Source organism: Penicillium chrysogenum, assembly GCF_028827035.1.
Source record: "Penicillium chrysogenum strain IBT 35668 chromosome Unknown utg000002l_segment0_segment0, whole genome shotgun sequence".
NCBI classification, from domain to species: domain Eukaryota; kingdom Fungi; phylum Ascomycota; class Eurotiomycetes; order Eurotiales; family Aspergillaceae; genus Penicillium; species Penicillium chrysogenum.
Window position 1 is genome coordinate 4,262,188 of NW_026622750.1, and position 26,551 is coordinate 4,288,738.

Consider the following 26,551-nt stretch of genomic DNA (forward strand, 5'->3'; position numbering starts at 1 on the left):
GGACACGTGGGCATGTTACTGTTCGGCCAGGCAGCCACTGTAAAGTCTTTGGTGTCCGAAACAACATCGAACCAGAATGGTTTTGGGACCTCTTGGGCTAGCCCCTAGATCCCGGAGCAAAATTTCCATCGTCGATCAACGCTCATGTGATGGTTGCTTTTGGAAGGATGGCCGGAGTGTCTACTACGACTACGAGCGAACTAGCACTCCTGCGGCGATATCACCCAACGAAAATTCGTTCCAGATGGCACTGCTAGAACCCAATCGGGTTTCAATCGGGTTTCAACCGTGTTCTCTTATCAGCAGAACATGGTTGATTGCATTAACTTGGGACACCACTTCCCAAAAGGCAATTGCCGTCACTTCGATCCGGGATTGGTTGAAATATGATCCGTCGTTGCCGAGGCATAGTAGGAGCCAACCGGGTATTCTTGATTGCTTGCTTGTCCAAATCTCTCAGCAACATGGTTGTCTCTGCGGTAAAATTACTTCGATTCTTGCGCTCTCTGGGATATAAGAGCTGAAATAGGGTAAGGTCGAGTGACTCACAATCGCCGCCTGAAGTGATGACTTTGACTTCGCAAGGCACAAAGCCTACCGCATGGCTGATTTTACTCAAGCCAATCGTTCGGCACCTCATCACATGCTTCTACACGTGGGTCTTGGGCGTATTGCTTGGTCATAGTTGAACCAGTGGATCTACTATCCCTATCGGATTGAGGCTGTATGCCAACTTCACCGAGTGATCAGAATGGGACTAGAAATTTTCGCTTACGAAATATAATCTATAGTGATTGATACATTTATCCATGTGTATTGAGATGGCATGAAAATCTCCGTACTACGTCGGTGAGACATTGATAGACCTCGTCACGGGCCATGAGGCCCATGGATTCGCACTGAGTTATTTCCCCTCTGCCTATGGGCGGGCGGGCGGTTGACCATAGCCCCGTGTCATTTAATAGTGCTACGTATTCAGGTTATTTGAGTAAAAAGGTATACAATGGATGCGTTCAGCTATAACCAAACCTAGTAAAAGCAATGGACTATCGAGTCTAAGTGAAATTGAAAGTGTGATCCGAAATGCATAGAAATTGTGATGCATCTGCATTGCGTGTAAATATATATATGACTACAAAATATGCTGAACCTACAAAACCACTCACAATATAATGCCTACCAGTCGCACCAGTAAATTTATTATAAACACGACATATTAGTTATACGACATACTAGGATTCACCTTTATTATGACCAATTGTCTGCTATACTGGTGGTTATTGGGGGTAGGTGACAAGCGATAGATTTCCAAGAGTTGAACCCCCTATCAGGAAACTTTCATAATCTGAGGGTGGCATGGACCGATGGCAAGGTCTAGACGTTGACCACCTCCTTCACCGCCCGACCATTCACCACCACGCTCATTGTTGATTGATAAGTGATGCCTCAGTGTTCATATTATGGATGGGAGTTTATTGTGTGTTGTGTTGCATGTTATCTAAGATACAAGTAGGCTGGTGAACAGGTATATATGTGTGCACGTGATCCCAGCCTCATTATCATCTCAGTAACCGGGATATTTCAACACACATCAACACTCACATCAACACTCACATCAACACCAACAGTTAAACACCACAAACATTCCAAGACAACACTCATCTCTGTTTGCCTACATCTGAATGAAAGATGCCAATTTATATTGTAGCGAGGAAGCTATTAGATTGCAAGCTATCAAGCGAACGGAATGGGAAATACGTCCTTTGATAATGAAGACGCTTCAGTTGTTAGTTTATTATTTTGGCTATTGAATTGGCAGAGATCTCTGGCTAGGGCTCCTTCTATGTATCCAATGATGACCCTTCGGAACAATGAACAGACGATGAAGATGTTGCGCAGGTCTTTGCTTCTTCAAAGTGCAGAATGAATAGGGGATAAGCTTAGTAAGGTCGCTGAGAGCCTTACGATCATCAGACAGATGGGGTCCTGAATATTCCTCGGGCGCACTAGCAAAGTTGTGACCCTCTCTTGTTGACAGCCATAGTTTGCCAATCTTGGATTTTACGAAGGGATGTCCACCATAAGGCGGAGGAACTGTTGTCGATCCAACCTGTAGAACAAACAGGAAGAAAATTGAGCGAATCTCCGACCATTGTAAATACAGTTGGTCCAGTAATTCGAGTAATCCATTGATCATTATTGTTCCTTAAACAAATGCTGTTATCAGCACCAATCGGTTATCATTTTGCTTGTCCGGCGAATTCTCTGGCTTAATCTCGGAACTTTCTGTCTCCTCAAAATCAGCCAAATGGCTATATTGCAAGGCTTGCTGCCCATACTAATCTTGACCTCCTGAGGATCTCGGTTGCCCCAAGCGAAAGGGAGGGGGTTTTGATTACACAACGAGAAGTATTCCGAACAGATAGTCTTTGGACACTTCATCATGTTTATCCCTCGATTATCTTATGAGCTTTTCGTCCGGGTTCTGATCCTTGACTTGGTTACAGTATATTGTCCTTCAAGATTTTCTGGTCTTCACCCGCCGCAACGTATTTCTCCAGAGACCAACAAAGAAAGCCTCCATAAGCATCCGCGTAGTCCATATCGAGCTCAACCCGATCATACCCCTATCCCAATGCTTCTTAACTGCCCTCCCAAAGCGGGAACCTTCCAACTCTTGTGGACTAGCCCGTATTGATTCTATGCCATGCGGCCCATGCCGGATCCCATATAGTACAGGTCCCGAGTTATCAACCCACAGAGAGGGTTGTGTATCAGAAGATGTCCCCGATTGATGTACTAGCCGATGTCGGAGTCTGTTCGAAACTCCTTTCAACACTTTCCACGTGACGCCGTACTCAAGGAGCCCGATAATGCCTCCAGTGAAGGATATCAATTCTTCGAACGATATGTGAAATTGTTCTGTCGGCGTGCCAACTAGGTATATGCCCGCGGCATCAAATTGGATTCCGAACATCTAGCATAGCTTGTTAGAGTGTATAGCGAATGGGGAGATCCAATAGGACCTACTGTAGATTTTCTTTTGATATGGTTCAAACCTCTCCCCAAATTTAAGCATTCAGCCGCGCGGGTCGGGTAGCCTCTTGCTGAGAATTATAGTCTCGAGCATTGGCCCAAAGACACGCGAGGTAAAATTCAATGTCACGGCACTAAAAGCACTGGTAGCTCACAGACATTGTGGTGTGACTAAGAAAACAGTTTGATTAAAAGAATTCATACCAATAGATAAAAAGCGTAACTAAGGCTACATAACGCCCGTTATTACAGTTAATCCACACTCTTGGATCACACAGACGGCCAGGAACGACGATCTTAGTTCTAAGACACACCACCGGGTTTCAATATGCCAGATAAGATCAGCATTGGCAATATACGAAGAAAAAGAATTGCCGGGATTAGAGGGATCACCTTTGATGAGAAAGGTATCCACAGACACGGATCAATGTCGAACGGATGGATATTAAGGAAGAGCCCCGGTACTTGTTGGTTGGAGGATGCAACTGGACCCCTAGGTCGTATGTGATTCGGTTGATGGCCAGCATTGTAATCCACGCAGCTTAGGACATGCAGGAGCCTCTACACCTTGAGGCGATCAAAAGTGATGGTAAACTGGTTTCACCTTTGCCGTTTCCTTTGGCTACCTTCGAGGCGGAGAAAATCAAGCCAGGAAGATCTCATCTCGCACACCGGCTCGATTCGAACCAACGTCGGTTCTATTGGGGTCTTTCTCATCGACCCCAAAGGGCCGATCTAGTATCTCAGGAGACAACATGACTAATGGTTATCACACAGGAGCAAGAGCAGGAGACAAATACTGTTGTGCCGTCCCGTTCCTCTACCCAAAACGCTCCTGAAGAGAATATTACCGAAGGCGAAAGCGGTGGGCGCTGTCAAAGCAAGAACCAGATACGTAAAGCATTTAATGTTCAACCTTAAAAGTGTGGATAAGATGGAGAAGTGGAGCACCATGAGCGAAGCCGAGAGAGAAAAGAGATGCAGATTAGCCTTGGCAAATTATGATCATACAAGGAGAAGAGGCAGATCAAGGGTGGTATGGAGGTCGAGGAAGAACTTTGAGGCGAACGTTGGAGGAGCTGGAAATTAATTGCTGTGTTATAGATGTTATAGACTTAATCCTTTCTTCTTCTTCTTCCAATTTTTTACATGGCAAAGTTTCCTTTGAATAAATCTATGGTTTTCTTCGGTCTTGGGCATCAGAATGAGAAATTTGCCAGCGTTTTTGTGACACATTGAACAATGAAGTAAAGGACGGCTATTCCTTGATAGTCAGTCAAACTTTGATCTCCCTGATGTGCTATACCCAATCGGATAGACTTGTATCGAGCAACCACCATTATGTCGTGACAGCAGCAAAGATAGAAAAAGAGTTATGTATTGATTTATCTCTCGGACCAATAGAAACAGATCGGTTGTAAAATTGTCGTTTGATGATTAGGCTTTCGCTTCTCAAGCGCAGCCTGGAAGGCAGAGAGAATAACGTTCCATGGTCGCTGGATGCGGATAGCAGAAGTGCCATCCAGCCGGGGTCGGTCACGATCGTTCCAGTGGGTTAAAGATAATACGCTGATCCACGGAAAGCAACTAGTCAAGAGACAAGGTGTTAGTTATACTGATTACCCCGGTCTTTTACTGCTGAAACATGCGACCTTTCGACTATGCGTTCTGTTTATTATGTCCGACCAGATAGTCAGATTCGGACCATTGTTGTTTTAGAGAATCTTACCAATACGCTAGCTAAGCTTACCCTTATTTTTGCCAAATACCCCCGGCATCGCAATATTGCAGTATTTTCTATTATGTGACTCAAGTCTCGTAACTGTACCGCCACCATGGTACCTATTAGCTAATTAAATTCCCCGGACGGGCGCAACCCCGTATTTAACGTCATTTGCCTTGACGCATCGCAGGGTAACGAATATTTTTTCATCCTCACCTCTATCTTTAAATCGACAACCTCTCTGTATCACAATATTGCACGGCCATGATGTGTCTATTCTACCCATTGAATGATCATAGATATATTCGTCCCGACCTTGATGGTGCTAACAGGAATTGTTTTCGGGGCTTACAACTTCCTAGAGGTTGTGGTCATTGAACGCAGTCCTCGTCTAGCATTTAATTTCAAGCACTGGCACAGTCAACAGTTCACGCGGCTGTGGAAAACTTTTGGCCCTTTGGCTTTCAAGGCTCTCAGGCCCAGTGTATCTCCTCTGGCCGCAGTTGCGAACGGTGTTGTTTTGGACATCGGGTACGTAATCTAGATACTTCTTGCATGCAGAAACTCCTTACTTCTACAGTAAATGACTATGTATAGGCCCGGTGATGGTCAGAATCTGACCCACTATAAAAGTGAGAATATCATGAAGTTGTATCTTGTTGAGCCGTGCGTTGGATTACATATGAGGCTCGGGGAGAATGTAAAGAAAGCCGGCCTTGACGATGTTACTATTATAATCGGTCAGTTACTAGTTTATTTATCATTCTCTCTCAAGGCCCTTAACCCTGACATCATCTAGCATGTGGTGTTCAAAACGTTGAAGTTCTTTACGACTATGGCATCACCCCCGCCTCTATTGATACGATCACAACCTTCAGTGTACTCTGCTCTGTGCCCGCTCCAGAGGAGACTTATCGCTTCCTGTACTCCCTGCTTAAGCCTGGTGGACAATGGGTGCTCGTCGAGCATGTTCTCGCTGATATGAATTTCCCCTCGCTCGTTGGATCCAAGGCATGTTCGAAGTTGTTTGGCCGACGCTAATGGGAGGATGTAATATTAATCGGGACTCGGGGAAGTACGTGAGGGAGGCTGGGCCCTGGACGATGGTTGAACTGAGAAGGGAACAAAATGAGTTTGGTTGGGAGATGTTAGGGCACGCTGTAGGTAGGTTAGTGAAGCAGAGATGCTAGTAGAATGCAGTACCGTTGAAGCATATAGTCAACAGTGAAAGGAAGAGTATGCAGCCTGACAGCCAGGATGATGTTGCTGGACGCTGCCAAGCCTTCGGACAGCCTGTCAATCTTCTATATAGCTAGCAGGATTCGTCCAATCTGAACTTCGGAGGTTCCCAATCCAACATCCCTCGGTGGCAATTCAAAAGTGCGGCGTTCAGGGATGCAAATGCCATTTCAACCTTCGAAAGACCCTCAATCGTCACCTGACAAGCCATTCAGGGGAGATGCCTCATGTCTGGAGGGTACCTGGGTCTCAACGCAGCTTCTTGCGTCGGGACAACCTTAAAGCCCACTAAGCAACGCACGGGAAACGTAAGGGCCGCAATCGCTATGTGGCTACCCTGGATACGATATCATCTTCTATATCCTGAATTCTGTGGGCAGCTAACGCCCGAAGATGGCCGCTAGATTGCTCGTGGCGTCCGAGATGTACGATGGCGCTGGGGTGTCAACTTTCCTGTCATCAAGCACGTGAAGCAACGGGATTGGCTTTAGAAACAGTTGAAATTTGTTCTCTCTAGGACTGTTCTTTTATTTGTTACGGATTATAAATGCCTCGACCACAGCACTGTAACCCTCTACCCTATTTTCTACGAACCGATTCGATATGTGTAACATTTAGTTGAGCGTAGTCACTACGAAAAGGGTTCGCCAAGTTCTATTGACATTATTTGCTAGCCACAATGACATATTAGGTTATATGGAGACCGAGGCCAGAGTGGCCCAGGGACTGTGCCAAAGGATACGCGTAGGTCAAACGGCAATACCCCAATCACTGGCCGCCTACGATGATGTCAACAATGTTATTGTGCCGGCAGACCACCCACTATCGGACTTAATGGCCAGTTGGAGAGATCCCTTATGCAAAAAAATCATGGCTTACTAGTAGGTTGTCTGACTTTCCGGCTGAGTCCCCGTCTGACAGTATTTAGTCGAAGGCTTCATATTGCCAATTCACCGATAGGCCACATCCGAAGGGAACCTACTAGCTTTCGGATGGATAGACATTGGGCGATGTAGAAAGCCGGTGCTGCGCGTGCAACCACGGCATATAGTCCACACAAGCTGGATGTGCTTGAAGAAGATGTACTGGACGAAGTTTAAGCCACATAGGCAGTTCTGCTGCGTGGCAAATATTTGCCAGCGAATAGACACTGTGGTGTGGTGGCCCAGTCAGCGTCTGTCGGGCCGTTCGTGCATCAAATCACCCTATCACTTACGGAGTAAGCTCAGTATGGTACTGTCCAATTTATGTCCCGGCCCGGAGTTGTGGGCGGGGGTAGAATGTATAGATAAGCCCTGGTCGGGCAGTATATACATTGGATAATTGAGGTTGCACGTGTAGGGTCCCGGCTGCTGTGCCTGTCGCGCGCGCTCTGCAAAAGCACCAAGATAGACTAGTAAGATGTTATACCCGGCTACGGCTTTATTCTAAAGTCTATCACTTGCTTGATATCCTCACATCACCTGTCTAATGCCTTGCTGCACAGAAAGGGCTGCCGACTTTGATCAGAGCCATCTGATCAGGATCATGTGTCGGCTCCTAAGATCTGGTCCGAAACCTTTAGAAGATCTTGTCAGCGCTGGCAATGACTCTGCAGACACTCTACTGGTTGAGCGGATGGGTGCGTGGTTCATAGACACACTCGAAATCGGGCATAATGGTATGTGTGCTGCGGGCGGGGCTGGGACTGATCTCAGTGGAGAGAAAAGTGATGGTCTATTAACTGTTGTCGGTCTAGATTCGACTGCTCCAGACTGGTGTCTTTGCTTGGAGTTTTGGGCCTGCATGCGAGAGCTCTATCATACCCACAGCTGCCTTGAGCCTTTGGTGAAGCTCTCTATTCTCCGATCTGATCTGCTCATCGTGCCAGAGAATATCCTGGGAAGTAGAACGGCCTGGAGATCAAGAGCAAGATTGTGACAAACTCATCGAACCGGCCTGTTCGAGCGTTTCGACTCCGTGCGCTGACCCATCAATCATTTGCACGCCTCATCAACAATTGGTTGTGGGCGAGGTTAACGAAACTTCGTGATGATGTGTCGCTCAGCTATATGGTTCGCTCGGCTGGAGAGGTACGCCCCTTTTGCCGAGCCATAGTTGAGCACTATCTTCTAGGCCAGGCGCGGTGAGGCCTGTGATTTTCCATGTTGACGATGGCCGTGGTCGTCTGGCGCAGCTCGCCATGCCCCTTCAAATGGATAGCAATAGTAGATAAGAGCCTCGGGAAGTGTCTCTGGCTGAGCAGACCCTAAGTGGCCAAAGATGGGCAGAAACGGTAAAATTTGAGGTGGCTGGTGGCGACTCGCCGTGCATCCCCTATCACAGGTCCTTGCCTATGCGTATTAATATACTTTCTAGGTCTTCTATAACCGACGATCAAAGACGAGACAATAATAACAGCTTTGATCCATTTACTAATGGTGGCGGTACACATCTTGCGGTCAAGTCGGTATATGTAATAGACATTCTTTTTGTAAACAAGGGCATGAAAAAGCGTGATGACGCCGAGAGCGCAGTTTATGGAATAAACAACACGGCTGGAACGTATTATTGATACTCATAGCCAGAATGTACATCTATAGAATATTGCCTCTTGAATGGTTCGGGTTTGTTGGTGGTCTTCAACGGTTGCAAAAGGATGAAGCAGATAACTACTCACAATAATATTTTCCTGCCAGTACTGTCACCGTATAACCGACGTAGCAGTCTTTTCTTATTCTCATTTCAACTTCCTCGTCTTTCGCGACAATGGTGGCAGCAGAAAACGTTATTAGTAGGAGGTAGAATTCGGTATTCTAGAAACTGGCATTACTCATTCGATCATTCTTGCCCTAGAATATATCTTTGCAATGGGTAACCAATGGATACGTATTATGCGTACAAATAAGAATCTCAAAAGTGGATATGTGGTATGCAATAGGCGGACAAGGTTAGAAAGAAACCAAACTGAAAGTAAACAAATTGGCTAAAGAATGGTGGCTATAATAAAATGCTCAAAGTATGTAACTATATGTGGGACGTGAATCGAGTGGCTGTAACTAGTCAACAATTAGTAACACGGAGAAACTTTGACCCGCCTCGGCAAGGGCCTTACCGCCATTGATGTTCTGCTGTTCTGCCTCCTTGAATCCAGGGTATGCTCAAGCCTGTGCTCTGAAATGATGACCACTCCTTGCAACGAAGTGCCCGGCGATATAACATGCCAAACTATTGATAAAATAGTTAACAACTTTGTCTCTCAATATCATAATAAAAGTCTAAGACCTCTTAGGCTTGCCAATACCTCCGTTTCCGAATTTTCGACCGAATTGTCGAATCATTTGTCGGTGTTAAGTGAAGGTGGCAGTATTGCCTTTGGCCGCGGAGAGGATTTGACTAGCAACAGTATCAGCAAGAGCCTAGAGAGCCTTTTCTCGATTACAATACCGTCCGTGAGGGAAGGGCCACCGTTGACTTGGAACAGCGTTGTTCTGTTTGCAGGTCCCCAGTTCGAGGGCCCAGCGCAGCTTAGGGTCGGAACTTCTAGCGTCGAGCTATCAGAGATTGACCTCAAACTCTTACGCTCTGGTAGGCCTTGGCGGTTTCTCTTCCCTTGGCCAGATAAAGATGATTGCCACAAGGAACTTCAAACAAACGACACGGTATTGCAAGAGCTTGTTGATGCTCGGAGAGCGATAAGCGAAGGTGAGTTTCTGGAATTTTTGTCCCGTGGTGCTGTATAGAAAGCTAAAGCCGATCAATGTAGTCCTGGAACAAATTTCGCTTGTTGAGCAACATCTCCGGAATCATCAGGACTTAGTCTCTCAGCTTTCTAGAAACAAGGACCACGTCAACAACCGAGGAGGAGCTCTACCGCTGGATGGTGCTCAATATGCTCTTCCAAATCAAGGTGCTTTTGGTCCTGTTTCCTCGACAGAACGAGAAAGCTCCGGTTATCAAGATTCATCAAGCGCCTATACGACTGTCCAGCATGCTAGCAATGACCGGTCAGTTCATCCAGTCAATGGAGAGCTGAATGATTCAGCCCCACCAGAAGTTGCCATTGCGAGGAATGACTTGCAACGAGCTGGCTCATGCCCTGAGAGCGACGCAAGGCCAGCACTCAGGCTTCATGCATCCGACTTCATTCAAAATCTGAGCGAGTAAGTGAAGCATCCATTGGATCGTCAATACTGTTACCCTGTGTACTAATATATGAAAGAATCCTTGATGATCCGAAGAATGAGGCAGTAATGCGTTGGTCAGAAGATGGGCAATCTGTCTTCGTTGCCCCGGAAAGCAGATTTCCTACGCATATACTTGAAAGGTTGTCTACTAGAAGCCACCAATCTCTTGTTAGGCGGCTTTATTACTATGGATTTCGTAAAGCCGGTGGCGACTTCTATCATGAATCCTTTAGTCGCGGTCAGCCTAGCTCTATAGGACCGAAGCAGGAGATGAGCTATAGCCCTTCGCGTCCTTCGCCTCCTCACGACAATGCTTTTCAACGTGGGCCTCGGTACAAAGTGATCAAAAGAAAGCGCCCAAGAGAAAGTGTTTGAGAGATGTCGAAAAAGAAATCTCAAAATCAATGAACAAATGATCAAACCGCGCGTTGAGTCTTTTCTTAGGACAACAGCCACCAGGGCCATGTGGTTCGAACCGCTTACTTTGCGTGCTCCAAATCTTCGATCGGATATGAAATCATAGCTTTCTCTGCGAAAGGAACTGCTCTTGTTGCCGGTGTATAATAAATTGAATTGCTTAATATAATGCAACGTATGTACACACAAGCGCGACCTGTTTATCTTCCATTAGTCTGATAGAGTAGATGATGTTGCAGGAGGTTGACTCTTCCTTATATTTCCTATTTTCACTGCTCATTTCCTCCACCTATCTAACAACACAACGATGTTTGATGGCAATTTAAAATATTAGCAAATGGGTAGACAGCAACTAGTTGAGCGCACTATAGTAATTGCGTGGAACTAATAGGTCAGATGTGTAAGGTGGCTAGAGAAGTTCTGACAAGACATTATTGATCCCCTATCTTTCGGCAAACTATTTTGTGCATTCTGCTCGTAACAGTTCTGTGCGGGTTTGGACGGTGATAGTTTAGAGTAGTAATGCAATTGATAAAGACCGTAATATAACAAAGTTTTCAAAAGTGATTGATAACTGACTTTGTCTGATAATTCCTGATCAAGAAGAACACTTAATCTAAACTGTGTTCTTGTGTTTATATTTGCGGCTTTCTTGATTTCCGCATGGTCAGTGGCTCTTTCGCCCGATGTTTATAATTGATAAAGTAATATTAACTCGTTGCATCTTCATCGATGCACCGGTAACCGCCTTCTATGTGCGGTTTATATATTACCCCGCCGTTTTATTGATGATCCAAACCGGATCAGCGTGACCATCAAACCACCGAGGTCAATTATATCTAGCCTCCATCCGAGTGCTCCATGCATGTCTTATTGGTTCCATGAGCTAACCAGTGACACATACTATTTAATTTTGGGACAAGTATAAGACAAGCCCCGTCGTCAAGGAATACCGCTCCGCACGAATTCTCGAACTGTTCGAAGTTCGCGAATTTCGGCGAATCGAATCGAATTCGAACCTTGGTTTCGGGGCTTCGAATCTATGGCCGATTCAATTCGTCAAAATTCGCAAATTTCGAACAGGTTCGCGAATTAATATCTAGCCTTTTTAGGAAAAATCGTTTGTGGAACGGGTTTTCGTGATGCCTGGCCCCTACAAGAATACTTCTGCAAATAAGGTCTAGAATATCAAACACCTGTATGCCCAAAAAAACCATTACTGTGTAACTATGAAGACTTCCAACGTGCAGCATCTTTCAGCCTTAATAAGGTCCCAAGGGTCTTACCTTTCATGGAGAAACGTCGAATCCCCAGCACATCTCTCCCACCATTGAACAATCTCTCGATATCTACCTCTGCTGCTGGTATAGCAAGGTGATCTTGTGCTACCTTTGCCATACAACTATATTCAAGCATGTTGGCCTTCCACCAGTTTCGTATAAACTCGGACTGGCTCTGGCTTATATCGAAACCAGTGCTGATTGTCGGAGTATCGAAATACTTGTCGATGTCAGACTGAGCGACGTTATACTGTGTAGGCTGAAAGGCTTCCAGAAATCGATATTCGAAGCTCTTCCAATTGGTGCTTGGAGCGGTCGATACAGGCTGTTTTATGGTGGAATATGCTTTCTTCAGAAACTCCCGGATTCGGTCAATAATCTTCTCTCCATCCGATAGCGTTTTTAGCCACTTGGTCTTGATTCGAGGGTCCAGGACGCTTGCGATATAGTATATGTCGTTGTCTTTGACGCAGTCGTGGTACTTCTCCAGGAGTGAGATTCCATCGGAAACAGGAACAGTTATTACTGGCGAGACCTTCTGCCACTCGCCTCGTCGTTCCTTGATAGCGAGGAGTATAGAACGGAGCTCTCCAAACATACGCGCCGCCATATGAATTGAAGGGCTATCCCGAGAGACATACTCGGTATATTCGTTGAAGGGAGCTAGGATCTTCTTGATATCCGAGAGCTGTCTCCAGTCGTTGGGTGTGAGACGTAAGGCTTCGATATCTGGATCATCGTTGACTGTATCTTCGAGCTGACGGCGACACTCTTCGGCTCTCACAATCATAACAAAGGTAGAGTTCCATCGAGTATCAACATCGTAGTTGATAGCTTTTGTACAGCCAGGTCGATTATCCCACTTCTGTATCCGCTGAGGAGATCGCGCAATCCAAAGTACAAGTAGTCGAAGCTTTGCAATAGGCGAAGTAGGAGCGTTGACCGTCTTCCAGCTCCTCTTAGCAACATCATCAAGAAGATCACAGGCTTCTTTATGCGAACTAGCGCGTAGAGACCTCAATATGGTTTTCATAACCAAGTTCAAGATGTGAGCAAAGCAGCGGATTTGGGAGTTATGGGTAAATTTCATCGTCCCTTCTCGGATGATAGTCTCGGACAGGTACCCATCGTACCGCTGAGACAGCTTTTGGTAGAGATATCGGTGTAGGGTATCGTTATTCGATGCGTTGTCAGCTGTAATCGTCATAACTTTATCAGATATATGAAACCTCTCGAGAACCGTGGCAACGATATTAGCAAGGTTCCCTCCAGAGTGGCTGCCTTCAATTTCGACGAACTCAATACAAGCGCGATATTGCTGGAAGGCAGAGGACATCCAGTGAGCATTAATGGCTAGCATTGGCAATGAATTCTGACTTGTCCAACCATCCAAAGATAGCGCAATTGAGGATGCTGAAGACATTAAGATTCGAAGCTCACTGTCAAGAGCATCAAGCCGAAGACATAATCGACGCGACACAGTATCCGCACTTGGTACGGAGTCCTGAAATCCTGCAGACCTCAACATAGCCTTGAATGAAGGCTGTTCGACGCATGTAAAAGGTTGGCAGGTTGATACAATCCAATTCAAGGCAGCTTCTTCGAACGGGAGCTTCTTTTCCTTAGAAATCCATGAGCTTAACGGACCTTGGCACCCTGAATGGCCGTCCTGGAAGAGCTTGTGTGTTTGCTGCAGGTGCTGTTTCAACGCTGTGGTTGAAGATTGCAGTTTCGATGCAAATCGAAAGAATCGGCAGGTGGATGGCGACACAATACACAGGTGTTTAAGCTTGGACCGCTCCTTATTTCCTAATCTCCAAGTACCAGATTCAGGTGTAGTAAGGTAGTGTTTCCAAACCCAGCTCCGCTCTTTCGACCTAGTCTCATCTTTCTGCTTGATTTCAATCCTCTCTACCTCGCATTGGACCTGAGATATTGATTGCGAAGGACGTATATCCGTATCAAGATTCGATAAACTCATAGAGACATTGCTGGGAGCTGTAGGAGAGGTTGAAATCGGAGGAGTCGGCGACTTAACGGCGGACCGGATCGCCATCTTCTTTCGGGGAGGCGGAAGTGGTATATCCTCTGCAAGGAGGCCATATTTATTAAGCGCCGCATAATCGCGTTTATTCTTCCTAGTATTAGGACAGTCAAATGTTGTAGCAAGTGGAGAAGTCATCTGTAACGTTATATTAGTATGTTAAGCTTGTGTCTTGATCGATCGCTTACCCTCGGGCACCCTGAAGTGATGGTTTTTAGTAGCTTTTGAACCCGATTTGGATGTTGTTCTTGGTAAAAGCACGTATGCGCGAAGACACGTTCTTGTGGAGTCTCCGCTAACTCGATTAGACTATCTATCTATTCTTCATTAAATGCAATGTGCAGCTATTCATATTATGACCCTATATTAATATATTACGTGTATCTCAGTACGATCTATGGGGTAGTATAATTTGAGGCAAAACAGCCCATTTTTACGATTATCGATTTGTGGAGAAACCTTGTGAGTCGAATGATATATATTTGGATGAAGGTTTTGACCGAAATTTGCATCTATTGATAGTGCCCCACAGCTTCTTAATCTTAACCCCTGATTGTTCAATTTTGATATCAGACTGAATCTAGCCTACTTATCTCTGTATCCAACTATCAGTTAACCAATTATTAGACTACCTATATGAGGTGTTGGTTGCTGGCTATCCTACTGAACAACAGTGTGATTGACCGCCTTCCCAATGAAGCTTTAGAACAAAAAAGTTCGCGATCTTCGAATCGAATTCGAATCGGTCTTGAATCCGAATTCGTACGAATCGTTATTTTCAATATTAATTCGAATCGAATCGAATCGAATCTGCCAAAAGTTCGATTCGATTCGATTCGTGCGGAGCGGTAAGGGCGGAAGGGGTGTGTTTTGCTCGGGGTTGCCGCGTCTTTGGCCAACCGATCTGCTGCGTCGTTCCCTGGATCGTCGCAGTGTCCGGGTATCCATTGGAGACGAAGCGCGATTCCATTTGCTTGGACCTTTGCGGCCGCCTGGAGGATCGCGTGGATGATGCGTTGTCCCGACTTGTTTCCTGGGTTCTCGATCGCTTGAAGCGCTGTCTTGCTGTCGCAGAGGATCGTTGCCGTTGTTGTTCCATTATGTTCCGTGCTTGGCCACTGATGGCTGATCTTGAACACTGTACTGACAGCGTAGAAAATGCCTATCAGCTCTGCTACGTGAACCGACCACCGGTCCATCGGTCCTACTTGGATCTGTTTGGATTCGACAGCCTGTAGGTCCTTGTCGAGTGCTACAGTAGCGGCGCCTAGGTAGCCTTCACATCCCGAGTCATCAGAGTAGACCACGATGGTCGATGTGGACCCTACGGTCTCTGCCCGTTCTATTGCCGTCTCTCGGTATCCATTACAGTCGTAGTAGTAGTAGTAGTAGTATTCATTTACACTGGCCCCTCGCCGAAGCGATATGCAGTATACGACAACGATATATCCGAGTATGTACATTGAGGATGATCCACTTCTTGACATGAACTTAGAGCCTCGTCACGGCCTCTCGTGGCCCATTGCCGCTCCCATTGTTAGGCTGCCCTTATGGCGCACGACTGCGAAACCGCTGTGACGCCTCGGCGAAGTCCAAGACGGCCTGAACCGTCTTGGCTCTCGAGACGATGTCTGGTTTACCTTGCTCACCTTCGTTTGCGCCTCCCAGCAGGCTCGACACGCCATTCAGCGTATCCCCAGTTTTCCGTCTCAATTCTACCCTCAGCTCTCGGAGCCTCGGGCATTCCATGAGCACATGGGCGACTGTCTCCTGCACACCACATTCACATAGATCATCCTCGCGGAAGCCGAATTTCTTCGCGTAGGTGGATAGCCAGTTGTGACCCGTGCGTAGCTGCGTCAGCAGGTAGGCGCGATTCCTAGGTAGATTCCCGTAGAGCTTTCTCGTGTACCGCGCTGGTAGGCCACCGTCTATCTTTCGTAGGTGAGCACCTTTGGTGCTTGTTTTCCACTCTTGCTCCCACTGGGCATAAGTTTTGTTGCGGACAAACGCGTTCTCCCTCGATAGTAGCGGTCGGAAGGGGTGGGTTTTACCCGGTTGCGCGGCTTCTTTGGCGAGTCGATCTGCAGTGTCGTTCCCTCGGATTTCACAGTGCCCTGGCATCTATTGGAGGCGAAGTCTGATGTTCTCCCCTTGAACCTCGGTGGCTGCCTGGAGGATCGCATGGACGATGCGTTGTCCTGATTTATTCTTCACGTTCTGGATCGCCTGCAAGGCCGATTTGCTGTCGCATAAGATTGTTGCTATTACAGGAACCCTGTTTACGGCGCTCGAGCGTTGGTGGAACAGTTTGAACACCATGTTGACCGCATAAAAGATGCCAATGAGTTCCGCTGCGTGAACTGACCAACGGTCCATCGGCCCCACCTGGACCTGTTGAGATTCAATCACCTCGTCACTTTCGTTGAGTGTGACGATGGCCGCTCCGAGATGGCCCTCGCGCCCTGAGGCGTCTGAATAGACGATGAGGTCGGATGTGGCCCGTATGGTCTCAGCCCGTTCCCTTGCTGTCTCCCGGTCCGACTTGATTTCAATCTCCGCGAACGCCTCGGCACGCCATGGTGGTAGCGGTCTCGGGTCGATCGTTTCTAGTGTTGCTAGCCTAGACGGGTCCATGGTCTTGAGAGTTTCCGCGAGGGGGAACCTGTAGCGTGATCTCATATTGTCCCTGCGTCTTTGGGCTCGTTGTAGGGCACTCCAGATGGGGTGATCGCGAGGCAGAGTGTGTAGTCTTGCGATGGTGCGTTGCGCTCGGTGGCGGAGGCGGAGGTGGGTAGGAAGTATGTAGGCCTCCACCTCTAATGTTGTTGTCGCTACTGTCCTGAATGCCGAGAGAATTCGGATCAATGAGGCTCTCTGTGTCGTGTTCAGTTGTCCGAGGTGGGTCTTGTCCCGAAGCGGGTCATGCCAGACTGTTGATGCATAGTCCACGATAGGCGTGACGCATGCTTGGTAGAGCTGTCGCATTTGCTCTGGACGCAGGTGTCGTAGCCCACTTAAAGCGATAGTGACTTTGGTAGCACGTTTGATGGCCTGCTGAACGTGTTCCTTCCAGCGGAGTTCCTGATCAAACATCACCCCCAGCAGTTTTGCTGTAGGTGACGGCTTAACGTCGGCTCCATCAAAGGTAAGTTGCCCTTCCAGGTGCTCTCCCCTCTTTCTGGTGAGGTGAATAAGCTCGGTTTTCTCGGCGGCGAAGCTAGACCCGGTTCGCTGTGCCCACTTCTCGATACGAGGGATGTCTTCGGACTGCATGGTGGCTAGGTTTTCCTCGGCCGAGCGGCCTACTCGCCATCGGAAGTAGTCGTCGATAAATGCCGACGCGCCTCCGTGGGAGTCGACAGGTTGGTCGACCAGATCGGCGTTGAAGAATGCAAACAAGATAGGAGAGAGTGGAGACCCTTGGGCCAATCCTGCATGCGCGAGGGGCTCTGTCTCGGTACGGAAATCGTCAAATCCGATGTTCACGTGGCGGTCACTCATGAAACTTGAAATCCACTTCCGTACCACCATCGGAACCCCTCTCGCCTGCAAAGAGTAATGTAGGCTCACCCAGTTCACCCCGTTGAAGGCGCCCTTGAGATCGAACGAAATTAAAGTCACCACCTTGTGTTTGTACCACGCTTGGTCGATCGCGTTAGACAGCACCAACAAGGCTTGCTCGGTGGTTCGGCCTGGGCGTCCGCCGAATTGGCTGTTCGGCAGCAGGCCGTGCTTTTCTGCCAGATAGGACAGTCGTCGCGCTATAACTGCTTCGAGAAGTTTGCCGAGTGTGTTCAGCAGTGAGATTGGTCGATAGGCGCCGGGAAGCGAGTAGTCTGGCTTGCCTGGCTTCCGTAACACAATGATCTTCGCGCTGCGCCATTGTTTTGGATGGTGTCCTAAATCTACACATGCCGTGAAGATGCGGACAACAAAGGCCTTCAGGTGTACCCATAGTTTTTTCCAGACCAACATTGGTAGATCGTCCTCCCCTGGCGCTGTCGTCCCTTTCGCTGTCCTTAGTGATCGCTCAATCTCAAGTTCCGTGATTGGGTGCCATGGAAGCTCCGGCAGTGGTGAAGCTGGTGGGCTTGGCTCGGGTGTGTTCATTGCGGGGAAGAACGCATCGAGGAACGCCTTTGCTTTGTCTTCGTTCTGGATGATATCCTCAGAGCCAGCTCGCAAGCTTGGGGTGCAACCCCATGTTTCCCGAGGCTTCATGTAGGTCGCGGCTTTCCAGAGTTTTCCTTCGCCCGCCTCGTCTAGGAACTGTCTCCAGTGTGATGCTTTGGTTTTCTCGATGGTCCGGGTCCACGCTCGCCGCTTTTGTTGCATTGCCTTAAAGGCAGCCGCGGTGCTAGCATGGTCTCGTCCGAGCTCCGCGCAGCTCGTCTGCCACCTTCTGCGTAGTTGATTGACTTCAACCTGTTGCACCTTGAGATCCGGGGTAAACCACCTCTTGGAGTATGGCGTTGGGCGCATGTCGGGCGTGAATCGGTCGACCGCCTGGGTTGTCGCTGATGTGAGCTTCTCCACCACTCGGTCGAGTGTTGGCCGGGTCTTGATCTCCTTCCATGGGCTCATCTGTAGGGCTACTTCTTCGCCGGTTTTGGACCAGTCCGCCCTCTCGTACGCTTTCCTCGCTTTGGTTCTTAGCTTAGTCTGAGGCTGCAAATTCCATTCTGAGTAGGTGGCGCGGTGGTCAGATCCGTAGTTCTCGTGGTACAGATGACATTTGACAAGCAGTCCCGGGCTGTCTGTCACTGTCTGATCGATGGTTGAGTTTTGGCCTGGGTTGTTCAAGGCCCAGTAAGTTGCCGTGCCTCGGGGCAGGCAGCCTTGGAGGTTGTGAGTCTGGAAAAAGTCGATTAAGTCGCTCGCGTCTTCGATAAACCTGGGCGCGATGCGATTGCCGCCCCACATCGGATGGTGTCGGTTGAAGTCGCCAGAAACAATGATACTGGTCGACCGATGCTCGTTTTGTATGGCAGCTGCGATGGAGTTCTGAATCGCAGTGAGAGCTGGCAACGCCGATGCGTCATCGCCAGTGAAAAGTGGTACTGGCGGTATGTAGATAGAAAAGAGAAGTATTTGAGAATTAGCTGTCCAGATCTTGATGGCTGCGATATCTGGGTGGTCGCATGATATTTGACGGTGTGAGGAGGTGGAGATTCGTCTGTTGACGTAGATCAGGCTGCGAAACCGATCAGCATCGAGCTGTGCGGCAGGCCGATATAGTCGCCAGGCGCTGTGATTGACGTGTGTGCGGTACGTGGTTATGGAGGGCTCCTGGATCAGAAGAACATCCAGATCTTGGCTTTGAGGATCGTTGATCAGTGCCTCCATTCTTGGTCTCACCTCCGACGTTAGATGCACATTCAAGAGAAGCTCATTCTGGTGGCTTGCTGCAAGTCAGGAGGTTCATTGAAGATCTTCTCGTGGATCTCAGTGAGAATGCGAGCATCTGCGCGGAGGGTGGGAGATATGTTTTCGCTTTGGATGAGAAAGCTTATGGTGCGGACGAGGAGGCGCTTGAGTTGCTCTGGCTCCACGAGCTCCTTTAGACACGACATAAAAGTTGCAGATAGGACAAGCATATTGCCGAATTGCCTGTGAAGAAAACATGTAAGTTTTGCCTCTATGTTCGTGATTCTTTGAGACTAGGGTCAGGGGATCCCTTACGCATGGGCAGTCCCGAAGATGTTGGTAACGACCAATCGATGTCCTCCTATCCCGTCAAAAGCCTCCGTGCTCTTGATAGCCGAACTAATGCAGATATAGCATGCAGCTTTCAGCTTCTTCGGCAGCTCGTGTAATCGGACTTCAGGTGGCTGCCAGTGAGTGGAGATTGCGGCCGGAGTAGAGTCCATGTCACTAGACATATACGCCATGCTCGGAGCGCGAGCGGCGCTGTGCAGTATAGAGGGGGACAACTGTTGTGAGGTAGGCGATTCCATTAAGGTCTGACTAATTGGACTGACACGGGCACCTGTATGACCGTAGTGTAGTGCGTGGTAGAGAAGGGGGCGGTGGATAATATACCGGGCACCGTAGTACTTGGCACGCATGCGGGCAGCGTTAATTTCGTTTGCTGGGGGATCACTTTCGTCCCATTGCATGCTTTCAGGTAGACTTTCACGCCAGAGGTCGAGGTTCAGACTTAGAGCCTCTTGAACGGTGGATGACCATCGTGTCTGGCCTTGCTTTTCAACCTTGTATAAGTCTGTATGAACTCGATTCAAGACTTTGCGTAGATGGATTTGGGCTGAATAAAACAGCATCATCATCGTTTCGGGTGCGGTGAGATTGTTTGGCAGAGCTATTGTCCATTTTCCCTTCGGAATAGGTATCCGACCTTCGGAACGGGAGATGCCGCTCGCTGGAATATCCAGCTCTGCGAGAAGATCACTCTCCAGTTGCAGACAGGTCCAGTACGCAAAATCGTACAAGTCCTTCGTAGCTCCCTCATTGAGTTGCTCATACCGCTTGGTTCTCACAAGGATCTGGCAAGCCCTTGACGCCTGAGAAATCCAACTGTGGCTCTGGAAAGGGTGGGACAACTGGCCTGCATAAAGTCCAGCAAGCAAGCCGCACTGAACATGTTCTAGCTCATTTCCACCCTGCAGATGGCCCAGTATTGCGGTTGCATATCCATAGAGAGTCAAGCCAGGGATAGCCTGGTAGTTCCTTATGTTCCCTTGTTTATCCCGTGTATTTGTGACATCTCTCCTTGACAAACCTTCTATACCATTGTTGGATGAACTGTTTGGGAAAGCTTGGCCGACAGGCTGGGCTGGTACACTATAGAGAGGATTCGAAAGCGACGTCTGCACGGCCGGTGAGTCAGAGCTGGCGGGGGGAAGCACACCATTAGCATCCGTGACGTATGTCGTAATTGCAGGCGGCGGAGAAATGAATGGTGTCAGCGGAGCAGGAATATGCTGATTGAGGTAGTCAATCTTCTTGTCCATGATGGGCCCAGGGAGAGGGGCAGGAGCTTCACAAATGGCTCCGAGGGCCAGGCACAGCAGGATTAAGGCAGTGTCAATGTTTTTACCGACAAGTGGGCGTAGCAGGTTGGAGACAGTCTCCATTAACTCGCCACGCACACTCAGGTTTTCATTTGACTGCCTCTTTTTGGCTGGAGGCGGACCATCACGAGCCGGTCGAGCGTAGCTGGAAACAGAGCTTGGTGGTGAATTATTGACTCGACAATAGCTTTGGATAAAGCTATCGACCTTAATCCTAAGTTCACCTTCCACAAGGAATGGGTGGAGCTTGAACATGTGCTTGAAGTAACTATCATAGTAGCGCCTAGCAGTCGTAGCATCCAGATCCAAGTTTCCAAATTCGTCGATGTCAACATTGACGTGCTCTCCTGCACCTTTCACACCGGGTTGAGCACCTTTAGACTCGCAATCCATTGGTGATTGACTGTTATCGGCAGTGTATGAGATCTCGCCTTGGCCGTATATGCTGATGAGACCGCGCTCTTCTTCCAACCGCATGACATAGTCCTCATCATATCTTTCAGGATGTATCAGCCTCTTGATTGACGGCCACATTAATAGCTTATGAGCTGCAGTGGTGTGCTCTACCGGGATGGAGAGCTCTCCCTCGGCCTCCTTCTGGAGGAACCTGGGGTCCACGGCTCCAAACTGTTGGCCAAAATTCGAACCGTTTACATCCTGGGTCTGAGGCATCGCTGCTTTGAGAGGCGAGTCCTGCCTGATGACTGGTGGTGGTGGGAGGGCCGGATGTCCTTGCACAGTCGGAGGTGGATGTCTAAGCTCTTCAGCCAGGTTGAAACCCACTTGCTCTTGCATTTGATCTTGCCATTTTGCAAAATGCTCATCGATGCGGTTGGCTCGCTCCTCCATGCGACTCTCTATCTGGGAGAGCCGATCCAATACCAGCTGAGTAGTCTTCTCTTCTTTGTGCAACGGCATCTCTTCTTTGTGCAACGGCATCTCATTGTAGACACAGCCAAGGTTGTTTACTTTGCAGTGACTGCAACATGGTCGTCCCTCGTCACACTTTGCTTTTCGAGCTCGACATTGATCACATGCCTATATGGTTAGTGTGTTAGTGGGAAAATCTCCCGAAACAAGCCCTCCTTCTACTAGCTTAACATACCTGCGTAGCTCGATGTGCCTTCCTCTGAGGTGCTTTAAGCACCTCTCTTTGGTAAGAACTCTGACTGTACCCGACATGGGGCGTATCTTTCGCCATTTGGGTAACATAAATTGTGGAATCTGATACAGGAGGCAGACTTCTCGAAACGGGTATATGTTCAGCGTTGTTGGCCCGATTCAGGAGCGGGTAGCCCATGTGAGCGTGAAAACCAGGTGAGCCCTCGTACGGCGCGCCCTTCATTGACTGGTGGAAGTTTTGGTAAGGAACTGTGTCTTGCGCGGAATCTGTGGGCGGCGCATATATGGGTAGGCCATGACCATTCGATCGACCATACATGCTTTCTGATGGAAGCTCACGGTTATGCATAACGGGATATTCTGGTCGCTGCAGCGGACCCATGGGCGCATGGTGCCCTTCCGGGATAGACATATGATCCATTGCAACTGGAGAGCCCGGGTGTGCGGGGGGGTTTTGAAGTTGCCAGGCGCGGCAGTCTTGTTGTATTGTGCAACTAACCAGGGTCCTTGACACGGAGTAAATCTTATGCACCCAATTTACTGTTGAGAAATCATTTCTCTTCATAAATCGGGACTCCAACCAACGTGACACTTTTGGTTGGAATCAGCGAAGTTAGATATAGTCAACAGGAGGGGAGCAAATCAATGGCTGGTCGGTTGTGGATCTAATCTCAGAAGGAGCAAAGTATGAACCGTGAGATAGTGTGGACCCTCGTAAGGCCGCCGCATAAATATGGCAAGGGAAAAGGACGAGAAAATGGAGTGAAAAGAGAGCAGTGTACACAAGTATTTTGCTCAACATCAAATAAAGGTACAAGGCTATACTATACGGAGGGGAATATCGTGAGGTTTAAATCGAATCTCACAATTTATACTTCTTCCCTATATAGATATTACCTACATGCTCCTTAGCTTTGTGGTGACTGTCAGATACGTCGAATTTAAAATTTGAAAGTAAAAAAGCAAGTAAAGAAAAAACTTCGGTTTTTTTCTTTTCTTTTTTTTTTTTCGACGAATTAATTGGTAAGGGTCTGTGTAATCCAAAAACGTTATGTCTGATCGCCCTCGATCAAAACGAAAATGTCTAGGCATGACCCGAACATACCGTTCGTTATACATTTACCGAGAATGATACCAACAATTGTCCAATCAACTGATTGTAAACCGCCACCCTTAGCCCCAGCCCCCGTCAACTCGCTTTCCACCCTGTGGAACCCTTTCCATTCTATCGACCCCTTTCCACCCTGGCGACCCGCTTTCCATCCTGCACTCGCTTTCCACCCTGTCGACTTGCTTACTCTCCAGCTCGCTCTATGGCGGCAATGGAGGTTTTACTACCTGTCCATGGAAGCCATAAACGGTGGACAAGCGGTTACGAGGAGATTGATGATCTCACTTTACGCCGACTGCTAGTGGAGGTCAATTTCGCCTTAAGGTCTATCGAATTTGAACTCTCGGTGCGGGAGATTGAACCAAGCGCCAGGAGCACCACCACCACCAAGAGCACCTCGGAGAACACACTGGTCAAGCCGCCTTATCTTAAATCCCAAAAGGCAAAAGAGAGAATGACACGTCGTGAAGACAAACTAAGTGTGATTTATGGGAAAATTCAAAACACGGCTGATAAGATTAAGCGAAATGGGCTGTCTAATTTCGCCGTTGTTCCGGGATCCGAAAGAGCGCAGCTGTTGATCGAGGCGCTCCGTATTATAATCGAAACCAGTGTGAATGCTGCAATCCCAAGTCATGACAATTGGACATCGGATACGCATAGTGCCATGCTGTGGATGATAATTAAATGTGCCGGACCTGCTCACATGCTTTTAGTTCTGCATAGCTTATCTCCACGCCAGTTCCGAAAGCTTGGTGTTCATGCAGCTGCGAGATTGTTCAGCACATGGTACAAAATCGAAGCCAGCTATTTGTGCGCCCCTTGAAAAACAACCACGACCTTTCGGTTGGTAGGGCTCCTAATTTTTTTCCTCGGTAGATATACTAAATAAATATCGCAGATCTTAATCGGTGTCCAAATAAGCGAAAAAGAGCTGACTCCAACGTAAGTTGATTGCATGTGGATGAAAACCGCCCCACGCTCACATTAGTCGGTGCAAGTCCCATGTTGCAGTTGTTAAAATTGTCATTTGGGAAACTTCAGGGCAAATACGATGGCAAGCACGATAGTTGGCTCTTGGATGGTTTTAATTCCCTTGGCGCAAAAACCACTCAAGTGCAACAGCAGTGCCATATAATCCACCGTGATGAACGGCGACGAAACTTTCCCTCGAGTAACACAGAAGCTGAAGTGCACGAAACTACAACGGTAGAGGACGACGACGACGGCTTGGAAGAAAGAAGTAACCTGGGTTCGACCTGCTCACAAGAGTTAAATGATATTCATCATGCGTTCGAACCCAAGAAGAACGAGGTGGTTTCTGTAACATGTGATAGGTCCTCAGCCAGGCTGCAGTGCAATGCCCTCCAAATGAGCAACGAAAACCACCAACTCCACAGGTCGCATGACCAATCACAGATAAACACTTCATCGGTCTACAACTCGGGATCAATCATATCCCCACTCTTCGATTTCTCAGGAGGTAAGTATGCCCTGGTCACTTCGAACCCAGTGTATTTAACAAAGCTAGATTCGGCACCCACCTTCTGTACAGGGATCTCGCTCGAGGATACTTTTAACCGGAATTCTACATTGATACACGAGAGACCGTATGATTCTGAAATATTTGCCGTAGTACAAGATGGAGATGTTCCGGCAGCCATCTCTCTCCTGAGAAGCGGAAACGCATCGATTCATGATGTAGACCCCTACGGTCCTGGGCTCCTCTACGTGAGTCCCTTTCACGCTTTGCACTTAAATGCTTCAATTTGTTGATGATAAGAACAATTAGCATGCGTCTTACTACTGCTGGAAAGGCCATGGCGCCAGCAAGGCCATGCACATATGCTCCTGGTTGATGTCAATTGGGGTAAATACCCGGTGGACTGACGATATTGGAAAGCAGGTTTCATCTACCCGGCGAGTTTAGTATGAGCATTCTAACTCTGTGTTTGTAGTACACCGATGGAGTCAATGCTTGATTCTGCGTTTGTACACACCGCAATGCCAGGTGGTTCCGCGCTAGAATTTGGCAAATTTTGTGAGGATATTGGAGTCATGTTCAATATGACACTTAGCGAAATCGGGATGCAATACTTGAATACCCGGGGCTTTTCGGAGCTTCACCAGGTTCTGCTCCGTATAACCTACAAGGTGTCGCTGAGTGACTATCTTCGCTCACTGGGACGAGATACTCTCGATAATTTCATCAACTGCACTGATTCACGCGGCAGAACACCGCTCACTTGGGCAGTGGAATTTGGCTGGTCTGATGCAACGCAGATCCTGTTGGACTATGGTGCCGATCCCCACCGAGCCGCTACGACTAATCGAGGAAGCGTTACTCTACTGCACCTTGCCGTTGCTGGACCAAGGTCTCAATTTTTGAGAGCAGGTTTTCTAGAGGTCATTGACATTTTGCTTCAGATGGAAGTGGATGTCAATGCGAGGGACCATGAGGGATGGACGCCACTCCACATTGCCGCATCACGGGGGATATTCGATCTCCGAAATCTCTTCAGCCAGCCTGCATTGGACTGGAGCGTCCTTACCAACGATAACATGTCTGTGGATGCTTTGTCTCCAATCGAGCAATTTTCCAATGTTGCACTAGCTAGAATTTACCAGAGCTAGCATACTGAAACTTCCTTCAGGGCAGCTGTTCATGTACATTTTGAGGATATTGCAGCCCTTTTCCGACAACGTGTCTTCATCGTCTTCCACGGTACATCGGTATATTGGCCCCGCTCTATCTCCATCCAATTCGTAGAGACAACTTGATCTCCTTACCAAACATATATAGTGATGCTCAACTTCGGACTCAGGAGCAGGAGGCTCTGAAGAACCACCCAATGCGGCGTTGCGATAGATTGTATCCAGTTCTGCTGAATTCTGCAGGTAATGAGTGCGGTCGGCTGCTGTTTTTTTCACAAGACAGTCAATGAAGGAACCGGGCTCTACTCATTTTAGTTGATGTATATGCCACAAGGGGTGAAGCAGGATATCATACCAATTTCCTCGGTGCCTAAAGTGTTGCAAACGCAGTGCAATATGGCGTAAAGACCGCAGGCATTGTTGATAGTTTGTTTCAGCCAGAGAATGCTTTCCTTGGAAATGCCGTGTTCGATTTTTTGCTCTGCATATGCAGGACAGTCTGGCAGGATAAGGATCAAGGCTTCGACAGGATTTTGGATACCAAAACGAATGTTACCCAATTGATCTGGTTCCAGGGACCAGATATCAAATAAATTTGAAATATTTAGGAGCCCCCATATTGTGCATCAAACTCGTGAAAATCTGAGGATCCGATTCTAGCGGAATAAAGTGTTTTTCGTACTCCATCTCGACTCGCTGGAAATTGATTGTAGAAGACCAATCT

At 48.0% G+C, this 26,551-nt stretch overlaps 7 protein-coding genes across 7 annotated transcripts; 4 read left to right on the forward strand and 3 right to left on the reverse strand.

Moving 5' to 3' along the window:
* Positions 1 to 5,078: 5,078 nt before the first annotated feature.
* N7489_004909 (uncharacterized protein) lies at positions 5,079 to 5,800 on the forward strand (the record flags this gene model as incomplete). Its single annotated transcript, XM_056710661.1, has 3 exons — positions 5,079 to 5,290; positions 5,357 to 5,499; positions 5,559 to 5,800. The coding sequence occupies 3 exons, from the start codon at positions 5,079 to 5,081 to the stop codon at positions 5,798 to 5,800; spliced, it is 597 nt and encodes a 198-aa protein (XP_056569082.1).
* Positions 5,801 to 9,156: 3,356 nt separating this feature from the next.
* Positions 9,157 to 10,539, forward strand: N7489_004910 (heat shock factor family protein; the record flags this gene model as incomplete). The annotated part of the gene is made up of 3 exons (XM_056710662.1): positions 9,157 to 9,682; positions 9,744 to 10,140; positions 10,200 to 10,539. 3 exons carry the CDS (start codon positions 9,157 to 9,159, stop codon positions 10,537 to 10,539), a joined length of 1,263 nt encoding a protein of 420 aa, XP_056569083.1.
* Positions 10,540 to 11,808: 1,269 nt separating this feature from the next.
* Positions 11,809 to 14,043, reverse strand: N7489_004911 (uncharacterized protein; the record flags this gene model as incomplete). The annotated part of the gene is made up of 1 exon (XM_056710663.1): positions 11,809 to 14,043. One exon carries the CDS (start codon positions 14,041 to 14,043, stop codon positions 11,809 to 11,811), a length of 2,235 nt encoding a protein of 744 aa, XP_056569084.1.
* Positions 14,044 to 17,210: 3,167 nt separating this feature from the next.
* On the reverse strand, positions 17,211 to 19,254 carry N7489_004912 (exonuclease/endonuclease/phosphatase family protein; the record flags this gene model as incomplete). Its single annotated transcript, XM_056710664.1, has 2 exons — positions 17,211 to 17,357; positions 17,860 to 19,254. The coding sequence occupies 2 exons, from the start codon at positions 19,252 to 19,254 to the stop codon at positions 17,211 to 17,213; spliced, it is 1,542 nt and encodes a 513-aa protein (XP_056569085.1).
* Positions 19,255 to 19,286: 32 nt separating this feature from the next.
* N7489_004913 (uncharacterized protein) lies at positions 19,287 to 22,482 on the reverse strand (the record flags this gene model as incomplete). The annotated part of the gene is made up of 3 exons (XM_056710665.1): positions 19,287 to 19,518; positions 19,591 to 21,977; positions 22,045 to 22,482. The coding sequence occupies 3 exons, from the start codon at positions 22,480 to 22,482 to the stop codon at positions 19,287 to 19,289; spliced, it is 3,057 nt and encodes a 1,018-aa protein (XP_056569086.1).
* Positions 22,483 to 23,374: 892 nt separating this feature from the next.
* Positions 23,375 to 23,998, forward strand: N7489_004914 (uncharacterized protein; the record flags this gene model as incomplete). Its single annotated transcript, XM_056710666.1, has 1 exon — positions 23,375 to 23,998. The coding sequence occupies one exon, from the start codon at positions 23,375 to 23,377 to the stop codon at positions 23,996 to 23,998; it is 624 nt and encodes a 207-aa protein (XP_056569087.1).
* A 1,178-nt stretch (positions 23,999 to 25,176) lies between these two features.
* N7489_004915 (ankyrin repeat domain-containing protein) lies at positions 25,177 to 25,806 on the forward strand (the record flags this gene model as incomplete). The annotated part of the gene is made up of 1 exon (XM_056710667.1): positions 25,177 to 25,806. One exon carries the CDS (start codon positions 25,177 to 25,179, stop codon positions 25,804 to 25,806), a length of 630 nt encoding a protein of 209 aa, XP_056569088.1.
* Between the last annotated feature and the right edge of the window lie 745 nt (positions 25,807 to 26,551).